The sequence below is a fragment of the Prionailurus viverrinus genome, chromosome D4 (genome assembly GCF_022837055.1).
Source record: "Prionailurus viverrinus isolate Anna chromosome D4, UM_Priviv_1.0, whole genome shotgun sequence".
Classification (NCBI taxonomy): domain Eukaryota; kingdom Metazoa; phylum Chordata; class Mammalia; order Carnivora; family Felidae; genus Prionailurus; species Prionailurus viverrinus.
In genome coordinates this window covers 3263599-3281550 of record NC_062573.1, presented here as the reverse complement: position 1 = coordinate 3281550, position 17952 = coordinate 3263599, and the positions used below count along the sequence as shown (strand labels likewise).

At 39.0% G+C, this 17952-nt stretch overlaps 1 protein-coding gene across 6 annotated transcripts in view; it reads right to left on the bottom strand.

The window, feature by feature from the left end:
- The window catches only part of MAPKAP1 (MAPK associated protein 1), a 246146-nt gene that overhangs the window by 109647 nt on the left and 118547 nt on the right, over nt 1-17952 (bottom strand). For all 6 annotated transcript variants that reach the window (XM_047829290.1, XM_047829295.1, XM_047829289.1 and 3 more), the window contains one exon: nt 1853-2029. In XM_047829290.1, coding sequence (XP_047685246.1) covers nt 1853-2029 — 177 coding nt within the window. The remainder of the gene's footprint in view (nt 1-1852; nt 2030-17952) is intronic.

Sequence of the window (17952 nt, the reverse complement as noted above, 5' to 3'; positions counted from 1 at the left end):
CACATTTTAATGATCTGACGACTTGTCCCCCCCCCACTAGGTAGCGTGTGCTCCATGAGCAAAGGGGTTGTCTCTGTCTAGATTCTTGGCACATAATAAATGCAGATTGTAGGAACTAAGAGCAGATATCAAATATTTGCAATTTTAAGCAAGAATAACACAATATGTACACTAGAAGTGAAACTGTAATATATATATATTGGAAATGGTGATACCAAAATGAAAACAGTTATATTAGGGTGGAGGAATCACTGGATAACTTTTAAACTGCTTTCAATATTCTTTAACATTGCTGTTTTAGTGCCTCCCAAATAGAAAAGGAGGGAAAATATTTACTGTTACATACATCAAACGTGACTTCATAGCAGGGATGAAATGGTAACTAGAAAAACTTGAGGAATCATCCCCTAGCTACCTGCCCGCCAAGCACTCAGTATTCCTTCTTTGTTCAAGGGTAGAGAGACCCCAACTACTCACATATCATAAGTAGCATAATCCTATTTTCAGTAAAAATTTGAAACAAAGGCAGTCTGTTTTAAAGAGACAAGGAAAAGTCCTCTAAAGCAATCCCTCCTTTGGCTAGCGAATTTGCTGGTTCCTAACAGCAGGGGGTGCCAGAAGGATCACTATTGTTCCCAGGAGACGGCCAGTCTCAGTCCTGGTCAGAAAACGCTACAGGTTTTCCTCTAACAGGGACCTCTGGGTAAAACTTGCTGTAGAGACTTGAATAAATAAAAATTATATTTTTATTTCCATTGACTTCTAACTGATAGTTACCATGTCCTTGAATTATAAATGTAGTCAACAAACCCCAGTTGTATTGGCAGTACTAGTGACTCTGCCATGAACAGAAAAAACACAGATGTCACAGCACACTACAGTTGTTGCAGATTTCCCAAGTATCATTTATACTCATCACTTAACTTTGAGGCGAGAGACTTCAGCAGTTACTGACAGACCTGCCGCCATATCTTGGTGTTAAATATTAGTAAAACTATGCATATTACTATATCACAGATTGGTTTAATAATTTCAGAAGTATTTAAATGTAATGGAATTCTCTTGTATTCCTGTGGATTTGATTTTCTGCATTCACAAACACTCTTCTGGAGAGGTGCCTGGGTGGCTCAGTAAGTTGAGCATCCTACTCATGATTTCAGCTCAGGTCATGCACGATCTCATGATTGGAGGGGTCGAGCCCCAAGTTAGAATCTACGAGGATGACAGCACGGAGCCTGCTTGAAGGATTCTCTCTGTCCCTCCATTGCTAGCATGCGCACACACTCTCTCTCTCTCAAAAAAGAAAAAAGAAAAAAACAAAACAAACCCTAAAAAATACTTTTCCGGAAAGGGTTTTTACAGGCTCTGCCAGACTGCCAAAGGCACAGGAACGTTAACACCTTATCAGTCTAAAGGAGGACAACTGAAAGGAAAACTCAAATTTGATTTGAACAAAATTGGAGAGAAGAAAATAAGTATTTTAAGTCACGAGACAAAAGTAGCTGCAACGCACATTTTTCATTTAGTGTGTAGTCTGTGAAGAGAAAGAGGGAAACTCAGAATTGCTGCTTCACAGGCTCCAAAGTACCCCACCCAGTATGTCCAGAGGCGTGGTTCACAGACATTACGTTCAGAGATCTGCCTAATGCAATTCCCTACTACAAAGCAGTCTGTGTTTAATCTAGGTACAGAGGCATAAAATACATTGCAAATGCTGTCCCCAACATCTCTCTGCAAGTAGTCACTATAAAGGGACGTCCAGATACCCAATATCATCCATACGATGAGAAAAACCAAAAATTCTAAAAGGCAGAGATGAGATACTGAAATTAGCAACAGGGTCAATACTCACATCCGAACAAAGAGCGACTCTTTGGATGTCAGACCAGGAGATGAATACTTTTCAACCAGGGCCAAAGTACTGAAGCCGAACTTATGAATGGGCTCGTTGGAATCCAGTGGGGGGAAGTCTGTGTCAACCTCCCCATCATCCTCAGCGATATGCAGGCAGTAGGCACTGACATTGTCACTGAAAGGAAAACCAAAACAGTGAGTGAATACCAGGGTGAAGGAGGGACAAGGAGATAAGAGGCTATAGTATACAGCAGGCAAACTGGGACACTGCTCTTCTTTTACCCGAAAGCCTGGTGAAGCAGTAAGATTACCCTAAATCCCACTTCATTTGATAAAGAGAAAACATGGGAGTACAGAGGGGGAGAAAAGCAATGTGAAAGGAGGTCCTTTCTACTAATCTATTCTTCCAACAAATAGTTACTGAGCACCTGTTATAGATAAGACACAGAACTTAGTCCCTTAAATCAAAGATGATATTTAGTATCAGTCCTCAAGGAAGCTTATGGTATAGCAGGGGGGGAAAGTACTACGTTAGTTAAATATAAGTATAAATAAAATACACACAGCAAGTGTGATTCCACTGATCCACTGATTCCAAATACCAAAGACACTTAACAGAGTAAAAGCAAATAACCGGGTTTATCCTGATGCAGATAAACGGCTCTCTCCATTGCTTCTAGACTTTTCTCCTATTCCTACAATGTCCAGTCTATACTCCCAGATTCCAGCCTTGCCCATTTTAGAGTCAACACACATTTCCTTCTCTTTCTTGGGCGGAGAAGTAAAAAGTTGATTTGCTGTAAAGGGGTGGGAAACTACCAACATAAAGACAATTTAAAACTTAAAAATAAATTAGAAGCACTTTAAAACACCTTGCTCCAAAGTTAAACTGTGAAACTGCTTATCTGCTAACATTCAGAAACATGATCCTAATAGTTCACAAGGCAGTAGGGTTTTAAATTGTGCAGCTTAAATTTGGAATTTTAATTATATGATTGATGCTTAAATTAATTAATTGCAAAGTGTATGCTAATTGTTTAATTGGTTGCTTGATCTATATAGATCATTTTTTGAATTAAATGAGTTGATTTACAAAGTTTATTGATTGGATGTGACAATGAATTATTTCACTGACTACCTGATTTGCAATTTTCCCAATTAATTCACAAATCTTTAACTGCAACTCTAGTTATTGAGAGAGAGCCTACTTCAGGTGATCTATACTCAGTCTGTCATGACTAAGAGATATTTATTATATAAAACAGGTAATAAGAACAGATTAAAATTAATGGGAACTGTAAATTTGCTAAATGGATGGATAACAAGAAAGTAATCTGGCTATGTTTGTCACTATAAATTTCATGTATTTGCAATGCTGTTAAGAAATTTAAAATTCATCTCTGAATGATGTGGGAAACTTATGGATCTTTGCAAGAGGTTGCTAACCATAAACACTAGACACCTATAGGAGAAGAAAGTCTGTTAGATAAGAAAAATGTCATGGTATAGTAGCTAAGAGCTTTGTGTCCAGAAAGACCTGAGTTTAAAACCTAAGCTCCAGTGCTCATGGACTATGTGATTTCAGAAAATAAGCTTCGCTTCCTTGAGTTTCAGTTTCTATTTCTTCTTCATTTTTTTTTTTAACTTGAGAGAGAGAGAGAGAGAGAGAGAGAGCGAGAGAGCGCACAAGTGGGGGACAGGGGCAGAGAGAATCCCAAGCGGGCTCCACACTCAGTGCAAAGCCTGACGCAGGACTTGATCCCATAACCCTGGGATCATGACCTGAGCCGAAATCAAGAGTTGAATGCTCAACCGACTGAGCCACCAAGGCGCCCCTTAGTTTCTGCTTCTGTAAAGAGACAAGAACCTAACTCAGAGGTAGTTGTGAAGATTAGATAACATATGTAGAGCCTACCATATAACAGAGGTAAAAAAAATAAATGGTAACTATGGTACGGTATAGTATGGTAACTATATAATAAAGTCAGATGGAAAATAACTTCTACAGTTACATCAGTCCTTAAAGAGAAATTGTGGATGCATATTAGTGCCAACAAAACAACAATGAAACTAAGTGACACGTTCTGGAGTTAACATGTCCACTGTGCTCCAGCCTTGGGGCCACTGAGCCTCCAGGGTTTTATGAACAGGGCAGACACTGATGAAGCAGGCAATGGACAGCACACATTATTTATTGCCATGTAAATCGTCCTGAGGAATGTCTGTGATTCCCCAGCACCACAGAGGTTTCAAGGGCAAATAATAAGCCTATTGATCAAAGCAGAAAGCCAAACATTGGTATCAGAAGAATTCTGTTTTGATTGTCATGGGGTGCCCCCAAATCCCCTTCAAAACGAGCTCAACAAATGTCACAGGCTAAGATCTGAGGGCCAAAAGACTCACTGCTGCGTGTTACTATTCTCCTCAGTTTCTAAAAACAAAGTGTGAAATCATTTCTTCGTTCAAGAAACTCGCAAAGTACCGACCCTGCACTGTAGCCTGCTCTGCATGCTGGGAACACAGCAAAGAAAAGAAAGAATGATTTCCCCTATATTATACAAGACTAATGGGAGTCTTTTCTGAGTTATGAGTAAAATTCAGCAGCAAACAGTACTCCAACCCTTTCGACCCCTTCACTGAACATCTGAGGGGAAAATGACTAAGACTCCACATTCTATTCAGGGACACAGTGGTTCCTTTGTGCCTTTGTAAAGGAATCATTAACAAAAGAAGCTACCAAGGTATTTTGACTTCTAAAACCTCTTCAGGATTCCAACTTAGTACTAGAGCAATAGCCATGAGTATCATTAGCAACACTGAGTGCTCTGTGGCAGACACTGTGCATAGTAGTACAGACAGATACTAAGCTCCCTGAATCTCCCCACCAACTCTCAGAGTCATTTCTTATGATTTCTGTTTTCCAAATCGGAAAAGGGAGGCTCGATGAGGTCAAGTGGTTTGCTCCAGATTAAATAGTGTGTAAGCGACAGACTTGAGATTCAAACCCAGGCGGTGAAGAGCACTTACCCTTGACGCCCACCTATCCCTCTGCCAATTCCATGGTGTGTCTAGACCCGCCAAGGCCCTTGGGAGCCCCTGCTCCTACGCAAATGCCACGCGCTTTGAAAAGAAGGAGGAAAATGAGAAGCTTACAAAAAATGAGAAGCTTAGAAAGATTTATTTCAACTCCTCACTTTTACAGATGGGGAATAGATGGGTAGAAATGGGGAAGAACATGCCCATGACGATCCAGTTAAAAGTGGCAAAGCTGGTTCTGAAGAACTCAGGTCTCCTCACTGCCATTCTATTACTCTTTGATCAAATCAGAAACAGGTGGCATTTTGAAATAGGGAGAGAAAATGGGGGAAGCTGTGTTCTATGACTCAAGAATCCCCCAAATACAGACATCTGGAACTGATAAAACAATGAAAACAGGGATGCCTCCTCCTTATGACCTAGTATGGTAGAATAAAGAGTGGTTTTGCAGTCAGATCTGCTTTGAATGCTAACTCAACCACTAACCAGCCATGTGACCAAATCTCTCTGAGCTGCTCCATTTTCTTATCTGTAAAAAGCTTTCCCTGACTTCTCTAGGAGAATCATTTGATCTCTAGGAGAATCCAAGCGATTCTTCTCCGTGGTCTTTCAGAACTTGATTAATATTTCTGCATATAGTTATCACATCTTTTTCTTATTTACCATTCTGTGTTCTCCTAAGAAGCAGGGATCATTCTATTGTCTCTGCATCCTCACTGAGGAGGAAGATGGCTGGCACTTAACAAATATTTGTTGAATGAATGAATATATGAATGTATAGACTGAATCGCTCTACCCATGAAAAAAACATAAAGGGTATTATTAATGATGTGTGTGCTAATGAGGAAAAGTAATAAGCTTTTCTTTTTCTTTTTCTTGCTTGTCACATTGATATCTGTTAACCAAATGGGGCTTTCTAGGCAATGCACATGTGCCAGAGATTGCAAACCAAGACAAAAGGAGAAGTCCCAGGAAGAGGTGAGGATCAAAGAGGCATTTTTACGGTTCATCAAGATACGAGTGCTGGCACCTTTTTTTATGGAGAAAAAACACTGAGAAATTATTACGACCATGTAAAAATGTTTAATTATATGCATATAAAAAAGACTAGAAGGAAAGGTACCAAAAAGTTTACAAAGGTTATGTTTACAATTGAGCAGTGAGCACTTTTTTCCTGTACCTTCCAGATGTCCCAGATGTCCCTTCCAGATGACTAAGTATAACTTTCATTTTCTTTTCTTTATAAAATACTTATTTTTTGATAAGGGTAATGCATGATTAGAAACATGGAACAATTTAGAAATACAGAACAGTACAAAGGTTGGGAAATCTCTCACCCCACTGTAGAATTACCTGTTCTAGAGACTCAGCATCTCCTGCCTCACCCACACCCCCTGATTCCTAAGTGGTCATTTTCTCTATCGAGTCCTGGAATTTATGGAGAAAATAACCATACATACCTGCTGCATAAGGACCTCATAAGGATTATATGAGTTAATTAACTGTACAGTAGCTGGCATGAAGAAAGATTCTCATTTTGTCAAAATTTCTTCTACCACTCTTAAGCTTTTGATCACACAGAAGCAGAATTAACTAACAGAAGCATGGGGGACAGCATGAGATAGAGAACACTAGAAGTCCTATTTGTGAGTCACTATCAGGGATTGAGTAATGATGAAAGACTAATAACCACCAGTTTGTTCTCTGTATTTAAGAGTCTTTTTTTTTTGTCTCTTTTATCTTTTTCATTTGCTTTCTTAAATCCCACATATGAATGAGATCATATGGTATTTGTCTTTCTCTGAATTATTTCACTTAGTTATACCCTCTAGATCCATCCATGTTGTTGCAAGTGGCAAGATTTCATTCTTTTTTTTTTTTTTTGGGCTGAGTATTTTTCCATTTATATATATGTATACATGTGTCTATATCACATATATATCACATTACATCTTCTTTATCCACTCATCTATTGAAGAAAACGTGGGTTGTTTTGTATCTTGGTTATGGTAAATAATGTTGCAATAAAAACACAGGTGTCTTAAAAAGACACAGGTGTCTAAAAAAAGAGGCTGGGTTAACATGGAAAAAGCAGGTCCTTCCAGGGACAATGATATTGGTGAGAAGACTGGAAGTTAGAACGGTGAATGGATGCAAAATGAAGCCTGTTGCCAAAAAGAGATCCTTCTGGAGGATGGACAGATCTCTCTCTCTCTCTCTCTCTCTCTCTCGCTCTCACATACATACACACACATACTCTGTCATTAAATGTACTCATTAATGCTTTGGAGATTTTATATTTATACAAATAAATGTATGTATAAATAAACATATATCTAAATCTCCAAAGCGTTAATGAGTACAATTAATTGAATTTCACTTATTCATGTTTCCACAAATAAGGCTAACAAAATTTTGCATTAGAAAAATTTATTTCAGGGGCGCCTGGGTGGCTTGGTCGGTTAAGCATCCGACTTCGGCTCAGGTCATGATCTCACGGTCTGTGAGTTCAAGCCCCGCGTCGGGCTCTGTGTTGACAGCTCAGAGCCCGGAGCCTGTTTCAGATTCTGTGTCTCCCTCTCTCTCTGCTCCTCCCCTGTTCATGCTCTGTCTCTCTCTGTCTCAAAAATAAATAAACGTTAAAAAAATTAAAAAAAAAAAAAAGAAAAATTTATTTCATTTAATTGTTGATCAATATTCATTTCACATTCAAAGGCCAGTTTGGCTTTTATGAAGAGACAAAAGCCTGTAGTCCATATATAGATGGTATTTAATTCATATATGAAAATTCAGGAGTATTCCAGGAAGCATCCTAGATTTCTCCCAAATGTGATCTGACATGTTCAATTTGCTCATAAAAATTCACTTTTATCTTCAAAACATGCAAAATGTACTTAAGCATGATGGCCGGACAGATGAAATTTTTGGGGAGGTTTTTTGGATGAAAAATAAAAAGAGCACATGATTCTGCAATGTCCAGAACTCTTATTACTTGGGTCTTGCTATTTATTTTGATGACAAAATCATTATAAACAGTGCATCAGACATTATCAAGAGAAAAAAGGCCCTGAGGATTGCAGCTCAGAAGTTCATCTCTTTGAAGTCAGAGAAAAGACTTTTAAGACTGTCAAGATTTCCTCTTCTCCAAAATAAACTCCATAAATGTAAAGTGAAAATTGATAAATAACATTTTAAGGTTTGTCAAGCCACAACCACATCACACAAGAATAGTTAAGTCTAAATTTTCTGGCAAAGAAGTTCTAAGGAGAAAATGCCCACTAATTTCCAAATGAAAGCAAGACCTTCATAGTGTTTCATCTGAGCTCCTTTTTTAGATAGTTCCTATTGCTATGTCTTCAAGTTCATTGATTTTTTCCTTTTGCGGTGTCTAATCTGCTCTTAAACTCATGCGGTATAGTTTCCATTTCAGATACTATACTTTTCATCTCTAGAAGTTCCATCTAGGTTTTCTTAAATATCTTCTACTTCTTTCCTCATCATGTTCATGTTTCCCTGTATTATCTTGAACATATGGAACATGTTTATAATAGCTATTTTAACATCCTTGTTTGCTAATTCTATCATTCTGGCATTTCTGGGAAGTCCTCTTTTCATATTGTTCTGAACCGGACATTTTTAAAACAAATTCACTTGGCAAAATTCTAAGTTTCAGAAACTCGTTCATTCTATTACAAACTGACCTTGAAAAGGTCCAGTAGGATCTTTCCGAAACACAATATGATACTGTCACTTCCCTGTTTAAAACCTTTTTCAACCTTTCAAATAAAAACAAAAGAGACCATTAATAGTACCTGGGTTCCATAAAGCCTTCCAGTATATTTTGCCCTGCTTTCAACTCAATCTCCTGACATTTCAGAACACACACCTTAGGCTCCATTCACACCACGTGCTTGCAGTATCCTAATCAGGTCCTAGCATATATACATGCTAGCTCCTGTTACTATTCATGCCGGCCTCTCAGCCCAGAGGCTCTCTATTCCTAGTCTATCCAGTCATCTTTTGAGATTTAGCTCAAGTATCCATTCTACTGGGAAGACTTCCCTAACATTCCTCTCACCCCTACTCAACCCAAGCCTCCAACTTCCAGCAGAATTAGAAGAGCCCTTTTCTATGTCCTCACAGCATTCTATTATGTCTACTATTATAGCAAGTCTCAATGACAATGGAGCTAAAATTGTGTAATTTGGTGTCTGTCTCATACATTAGCCTAAATCTTGAGGCCATAAGCTTTATTTTATGACTGATTATATCCCCAGTGCCTAGTATAGTACCTGGGATGGTGCAGACAACATCTAAATGTTTGCTGAGTGAATGACTGCAAGAATAAAAAGATGGATGGACGGATGGATGGACGGATGGATGGGAGGGAGGGAGGAAAATCTCAAATGCCTATGTCTCCAGATGCTATCAGGAAAAGAAATTCATTGCTTTGTATAACATAGTCGTTAAGAGCAAGAGAAATGGAGTCAAACCTGGGTTCAAATCCTGACTCTGCCACTTACTAAATACATGATCTTGGGCATTACCTTAAATTCCTGATTCTCAGCTTCTCTATTGTTATCTAAGAGTTACAGAGGTATTATAAGGAAGAAGATAATATATGTAAAATGCTTAGCCTGGGTCATGACACAAAGCAGGCATTCTAATGTGTTCATATCTACCCATTCATTACCTAGTAAGTGTGAGGACTCTGGCTCTTAGGAAATGTTGACAATGAGCAATATTTCTGTGCAGCTCAATGAAGACAGTGTTTGTAAACAGTATTCCCAAACCTTCATCTATCACTTAAATATCCGACCAGGTTGAGACAATCTAACTCGGTGTTTTTTGATGAATGAAGGTTTGTATACCGTCAGAAGCTTGTCTAAGCAGACACGTGGAGAAGGGCTTCTTCCCTGGCAATGGCATGGGTGGTAAGTTTAGTCTACATCTCTGAATCTGAATGTTCCTATGTTCTCTCATCCATTCCACAAATCACTTATTGAGTACTTGCTATTTGCTAAGCATTGTGTTAGGGACTAAGGAAAACAAAACAATAAAACAGACAATGTCCAGCCTCCAAACTTATAACTATCCTACTGCTTACAAGACTTCTTCGTCACATGGACAACTCTCAAGTCCTCTCAGCCTTCATTTCATCCTAAACCAAACTCTTCCTTCACCTCTATTTCTTCTCTAGGACACCCTATTTCAGCACCACCATCTACCTAGTTTTTCAATGTCCAGTCTTAGGCCCTTCTCTTTCTTCACTTACGCATGCTGGAGACTCCAGTTAATCTCTCTATGCATAGGACTCCTACATTCACATTCTTAGCTCATAGTTCTCTCTCTCTTCTAAACTTCAAACATGCAAGTATAAACAACTATTTGAAAACTTCTCTTAGGTATAGCAAAGTCATCTCGAAAAGAAGACAAAACTCGTGCTGCTCCTCCCACTCACCGACACACATTAAAAAACCGAATTAACACCCAGTCTTCCAAAGCCCCCTAATTCAGTGAGCAGCACAATACATCAAGTTGTGCAAGTCAGAAATCTAGGGAGTCACCTTTGGTACCTCTCCTCTCTCATACTTCTCATATCTAATTCATCCCTAAGTCCTATGAATTTCACCTCTTAAATATTCCCAGAATCTGTCCTCTTCCCTCAATCTCCACTGTGGACCCTGCCCATCTTTCAATCTCATCCATCCTATTTTCTCTTCCCTATTTTGTGTTCCAGCCATGCTGGCCTTTGTTAGTCCCCTGCCACAGTGTCACTGCTTCCTCCTGCCACAGTGTCATTGCCATGCAGTTCCATCTGCCAGGAACCTCCTCCTGCCAAATACCTCTGGTATCACTTTCTCAGGGAATTTCTCCCTGACTCCCAAGGCCAGGCTCTCATAAATGGCATTCCTTTCCTTCAGATTACTCAACTCAGTTTTTATGCAAACATTATTTGGCTTAATTATTTGATATAATTATTTGAATTATTTGCCCATTTCTCTCACTATATTGTTGAATTCATGAAAGAGAGACCATGTCTGGCTCTACTCACCATTGTATATACCCAGCAAAATGCATGGTATATAACAAACACTCAATAAATATTTACTGAATGTATTAATGAATACAAATGTGAGTGAAACGAGCCAGTTACAAAGTGCTCTTACAATTGATAATTTCTTCTTCCCCATCAAACTGCACATTTTTTGAGTGCAGCGATCACATTTCTCTTGTTCTTCATTTTATCCTCAATACCTAAGGCCTGAAACTCCATCATAAATATTTGCTGAATGAAGGAATAACAAAGAACTGAAGGCTTCAAGATTAAGCTGGATATCAAGAGGAGAAGAGTGAGAAAAGCATTTCTGATTGAAGAAACAGCAAAAGCAGACAGGGTATCAGTGTCAAGAAGCTGCCAGTTAAAGAATGTGATCTGTAGGATGCATGGGATCACAGCTGAGGGTCAGAATGGGAAGGGCCTCTCTTAGGCGGTATTATCTAGGTATGTGCTTCTCAGTGATGACTCTAAGGAATATAAATTAGAAGCAGCAACCTACAAAGGGGAGGAGAGCAGACAGAAGTGGTCATGTAGATGCAAAAATGGGGAAATATAAAGAATTAAAATTGCAAAGTTGTCAGAAAACATAATGGAAGGTCAAATATTCTTATATGCTTACATAAGCCCACAAGGGCACCACTGTATCATAGCATAGTGCATTCTCTGAATCATTCAGAAAGAGCTAAGTTATACTACTGTTGCTGAACTACTACCAGTATTGGTTGTAGCAGTAGCTGGCTGTAGTTACAGTATTTGACAGCAACAGAAATAAACATTTCCTGAGCACTTGCCATGTATTTTCTCATTTTATTTTCCTAACTACCCTGTTAAGAAGCTTCTATCCTCATTTTACACACAAGATAACTAGAGTACATAGGACTGAAGTAATCAATCCATCCAAGACCATGCTGATGATAAGTGTTAATGCCAGAATTCAAACACAGACTACAGCTTTGGATCCCACTATGTTATACTCCAATTAAGAAGACGGGGAAAGGGGCGCCTGGGTGGCTCAGTCAGTTAAGCGTCCGACTTCGGCTCAGGTCATGATCTCGCGGTTCGTGAGTTCGAGCCCCGCGTCAGGCTCTGTGCTGACAGCTCGGAGCCTGGAGCCTGTTTCAGATTCTGTGTCTCCCTCCCTCTCTCTGACCCTCCCCCATTCATGCTCTGTCTCCCTCTGTCTCAAAAATAAACAAATGTTTAAAAAAAAAAAAAGAAGATGGGGAAATATTAACACATTTTAGAGAATCTCTATGAAAAATTATTAAAATAAAGTGTGACAATGAATGAAATAAACTTCAGTGATCGATCTACAAAACCCCAGTTTCCCAAGGGCTCTGAGAAGCTGAGGGTATGTCAGAATGAAGCAAACCCAGTGAACTCTGCGTCTTGGTATACTCTACAGCTGCACTCTCCAACATGTAGCTAGCGAGCACTTGAACTCTGGCTAGTCTGAATTGACTGTATATAGCAAAGAAACACTGAATTTTTAAAACTTATGACCAAAAAGAACATTAAAAATCTCCTTAATTTTGTCAATAACATGTTGAAATAATAATATTTTAGATACAATGGGTTAAAGAAAATATAACCCATGAAAATTATAAAAATTACTTCAATTATAATAATTATTAGGGAAATAAATTTCACCCATCTTTTGGAAACTTTTTAAAATGTGGTTATTAGAAAATTTCAAATTGTAAACATGGCTCACATTTGCAGCTTGCTTTATGTATTTTTTCCAGCTTTCAGATATAACTGAAATATAACATCGTGAAAGTTTATTCCTGGTAATCAATTTGTAAAATACGTGTATTTGATACACTTATGTATTATAAAACAATTACCACCAAGTAGGGTTAGTTAGCTAACACCTCCAACACATCACATAGTTACCATTTCTTTTTTGTGATAAGAATACTAATGGTCTACTCTCTTAGCAATTTTCAAGTATATAAAATAGTATTATTAACTATAATTGCAATGCTGTACATTAGATCTCCAAAGCTTATTCATTTTCTAACTGGAAGTTTGTAGTTTTTGACCAGTATTTCCCACCCTTCCCCCATCCCCCAGTCCGTGGTAACCACCATTCTAATCTCTGTTTCTGTGAGTTCAGTTTTAGAGTCCATATATATGTGACATCATGCGGTATTTGTCTTTCTCTGATTTATCTCTTTCAGCAGAACGCTCTCAAGGTCAATCCATGTTGTTGCAGACGGCAGGATTTCTTTATCTTATCTTTTCATCCATAGACAGACATTCAGGTTGCTTCCATACCTTAACTATTGTGAACAGTGTTGCAATGAACAAGGGAGTGTAGATATCTCTTCAAGATCCTGTTTTCATTTCCTTTGGATATATACCCAGAAGGGGAATTACTAGAGCACATGGTAGTTCTAGTTTTCATTTTTTGAGGATCCTCCATATTGCTTTCCATTGTGGCTGCACCTCTTCACATTCCTAGCAACAGTGCACAAGGGTTTTCTTTTCTCCACATCCTCGCCAACACCTGTTATATCTTGTCTTTTTTTTTTTTTAAATTTTTTTTTTAACTTTTATTTATTTTTGAGACAGAGAGAGACAGAGCATGAACGGGGGAGGGGCAGAGAGAGAGGGAGATGCAGAATCGGAAGCAGGCTCCAGGCTCTGAGCCATCAGTCCAGAGCCTGACGCGGGGCTCGAACCCACGGACCGCGAGATCGTGACCTGGCTGAAGTCGGACGCTTAACCGACTGTGCCACCCAGGCGCCCCGTTATATCTTGTCTTTTTGATGATAGCCATTCTAACAGGTGTGAGGTGATTGCATTATATTTCTTTTGGACAGCACTGCTCTATTGCCAGACACTTCCACTCACTGAGCAATGCAATAATCTCAAAAGTATACTACTCCAGCTTCTGGACTATCGCAAAACTCTTCAGGCTTTTAGTAGCTCACCTGTCAGTAGCTGATAAAGAGCAACAGTAAACAAGAGACCAGTGAAATATGTTGAATGTTAAAGGGACAGCTGAACAGAAGAAGGCAAAGAACAGCCATTCTTGTGTACCATAGAGTCAGAACATATGACTACGGTCTCTGCACAAAATTGGGGCTAGTCAAAATTACCCTTAAAAAAATCCCTTAAGTTAACTATGAAGTAGAGTAAATGTGGTTCTGTGCAAAGAGCAGTATATACCTCCCACCTCAAGTTCTTGACAGGATAAAATCTCACTGAATTTTATTTCTCTCTCTTTCACGAATGGGTATTACTCAAAAGATACTGTTTCACTCTTGAATCCGATTAAATATAAATTAAAAAGGAATGTTTAAAAAATTTTATATGTCAAAAATAGATCTACATTAATATAATCAACTGATATTTGACAAAGGAGCAAAGGCTTTGGGAGCAAAGCAGCAAAAGGAATGGAGAAAGGATAATCTTTTCAAGTGGGTATTCACATGCAAAAATGATTAACTCTAGACACAGACCTTACACCTTTAACAAAAATTAACTCAAAATGGATCACAGGCCTAAACGTAAAGCAAAAATCACATAAAACTTCTAGAGGATAACATACAGGAAAATCTAGCTAACCCTGGGTTTGGTGATTACTTTTTAGACACAACACCAAAACACAATCTATGAAAGAAAAAACTGGTAAGTTGGAGTTGATGCTGTTAAGAAAATGAAATGATAGGGGCGCCTGGGTGGCGCAGTCGGTTAAGCGTCCGACTTCAGCCAGGTCACGATCTCGCGGTCCGTGAGTTCGAGCCCCGCGTCGGGCTCTGGGCTGATGGCTCAGAGCCTGGAGCCGGTTTCCGATTCTGTGTCTCCCTCTCTCTCTGCCCCTCCCCCGTTCATGCTCTGTCTCTCTCTGTCCCAAAAATAAATAAACGTTGAAAAAAAAAAAATTTAAAAAAAAAAAAAAAAGAAAATGAAATGATAAGCCACTGATTGGGGAAAAAAATCCCTACAAAACACATATCTGATAAATAGACAAAGAACTCTAAAAAAAATCAGTAAGAAAACCACCTGATTAAAAAATTGGCCATGGCACAAAAACAGACACTCAGATCAGTGGAACAGAATAGAGAACCCAGAAATGGACCCACAAACGTATGGCCAACTAATCTTTGACAAAGCAGGGAAGAATATCCAATGGAATAAAGACAGTCTCTTCAGCAAGTGGTGCTGGGAAAACTGGACAGCGACATGCAGAAGAGTGAACCTGGACCACTTTCTTACACCATACACAAAAATAAGCTCAAAATGGATGAAAGACCTCAAGGTAAGACAGGAAGCCATCAAAATCCCCAAGGAGAAAGCGGCAAAAACCTCTTTGATCTTGGCCGCAGCAACTCTTACCCACCACGTCTCCAGAGGCAAGGGAAACAAAAGCAGAAATGAACTCCTGGGACCTCATCAAAATAAAAAGCTTCTTCACAGAGAGGGAAACAATCAGTAAAACTAAAAGGCAACCGACGGAATGGGAGAAGATATTTGCAAACGATATATCAGATAGAGGGTTAGTATCCAAAATCAATAAAGAACTTACCAAACTCAACACCCAAAAAACAAATAATCCAGTGAAGAAATGGGCAGAAGACATGAATAGACACTTCTTCAAAGAAGACATCCAGATGGCCAAACGACACATGAAAAAATGTTCAACATCACTCATCATCAGGGAAATACAAATCAAAACCACAATGAAATACCACCTCACACCTGTCAGAATGGCTAACATGAACAACTCAGGCAACAACAGATGTTGGCGAGGATGCAGAGAAAGAGGATCTCTTCGGCACTGCTGGTGGGAATGCAAACTGGTGCAGCCACTCTAGAAAACATTATGGAGGTTCCTCAAAAAATTAAAAATGGAACTACCCTACGACCCAACAATGGCACTACTAGGTATTTATCCAAGGGATACAGGAATGCTGTTTCAAAGGGGCACACGCACCCCAATGTTTATAGCAGCACTATTGACAATGGCCAAAGTATAGAAAGAGACCAAATGTCCATCGATGGATGAATGAATAAAGAAGATGTGGTGTGTGTGTGTGTGTGTGTGTGTGTGTGTGTGTGTGTGTATAAATGCTCCTATATATATATATACATACATATATATATATATATAATACTCCATTATATATATAATGCAGTATTACTCGGCAATCAAAAAGAATGAAATCTCTCCATTTGCAACTACGTGAAACTAGAGGGTATTATTATGTTAAGCGAAATTAGTCAGAGAAAGACATATATCATATGACTTCACTCATATAAGTACTGTAAGATACAGAACAGATGAACACAAGGGAAGGGAAGCAAAAATAAAAATAGGGAGGGGGGAAAAACATAAGAGACTCTTAAATATGGAGAACAAACAGGGTTACTAGAGTGGTTGTTGGGGGGGGGGGTGTGCTAAATGGGTAAGGGGCATTAAGGAATCTGCTCCTGAAATCACTGTTGCACTATATACTAACTTGGATATAAATTAAAAACAAAAACAAAAACAAAAAACTGACCAAACACCTGAACAGAGAGCTCACCAAAGAATACAGATAGGTGTCAAAAAGCATGTGAAAAAATGCTCAAGACCACTTCCTTAGGGAACTGCAAATTAAAACAAAAATGGGATACCACTGGACACCTAGTAAAATAGCTAAAACCCAAAACGTTTACAAAACCAAATGCTGGAAAGGATTTGTAGCAAAAGGAACTCCCATGTGTTGATGATGGAAATGTCAAATGGTATAACCCTTTGGAAGACATTTGGACAGCTTCTTAGAAAGCTATTTAATAAACAAAGGCTTATCATACAATCCAGCAACTGCACTCTTAGGTATTCGTAAAATGAACTGAAAACTTAACGTCTACATGAAAACCTGCCATAAATGTTTATAGCAGATTTACTATAAAGATTGGAAGCAACCAAGCTGTCCTTCAACAGGTGAATGGAAAAACAAACTATGGTACATTCATGCCATGGAATATTATTCAGCAATATAAAGAGATGAACTATCAAGCCACAAAAAGACATGAAGGAACCTTAAATACCTTAAATACATATTGCTAAGGGAAAACAACAGTCCGAAAAGGCTACGTATAGTAGGCTTCCAACCACCTGACATTCTGGAAAATGCAAAATGGTAGGCACAATAAAATGATAAGTGGTTGCTAAAGGTGAACAGGGAAGAATGAGAAGGTGGAGCATGGGGGGCATTTTTAGGGCAGTGAAACAATTAGTGATGATGCAATCATCAGAGCCTGGCTGGCTAAGTCAGGAGAGTGGGAGACTCTTGATCTCATGGTTGTGAGTTTGAGCTCCACACTGGGTGTAGAGATTACAAATAAATAAACTAAAAAAAAAAATAAATAAATAACTGAACAACACAAAGAGTGTACCCTAATATGTAAACTATTGTCTTTAGTTAATAATAATGTATCAATATTGGTTCATCAATTGTTAACAAATGTACTCCACCAATGCAAGGTGTTAATAACAGGGGAATACAAGTGTCATGAATGAGATGTGTAGCAACTCTGAACTTCCTGTGCAGTTTTTCCATAAACCTAAAACCACTCTAAAAAATAAAGCCTATTTATGGGGCGCTTGGGTGGCTCAGTTGGTTGGGCGTGTGACTTCGGCTCAGGTCCTGATCTCACCATTTGTGGGTTCGAGCCCCGCAACAGGCTCTGTGCTGACAGCTGGGAGCCTGGATCCTGCTTCAGATTCTGTCTTCCTCTCTCTCTCTCTGCCCCTCCCCTGCTCATGCTCTGTCTCTCTCTCTCTCAAAAATAAATAAATATAAAAAAAATTAAAACAAAAAAGCCTATTTAAAAAATGTTTTGGGGTGCCTTGGTGGCTCGGTCAGTTAAGTGTACGACTTCAGCTCAGGTCATGACCTCGTGGTCCGCTGGTTTGGGCCCCATGTTGGGTCCTGTGCTGACAGCTCAGACCCTGGGGCCTGCTTTGGATTCTGTGTCTCCCTCTCTCTCTGCCCCTCTCCAAC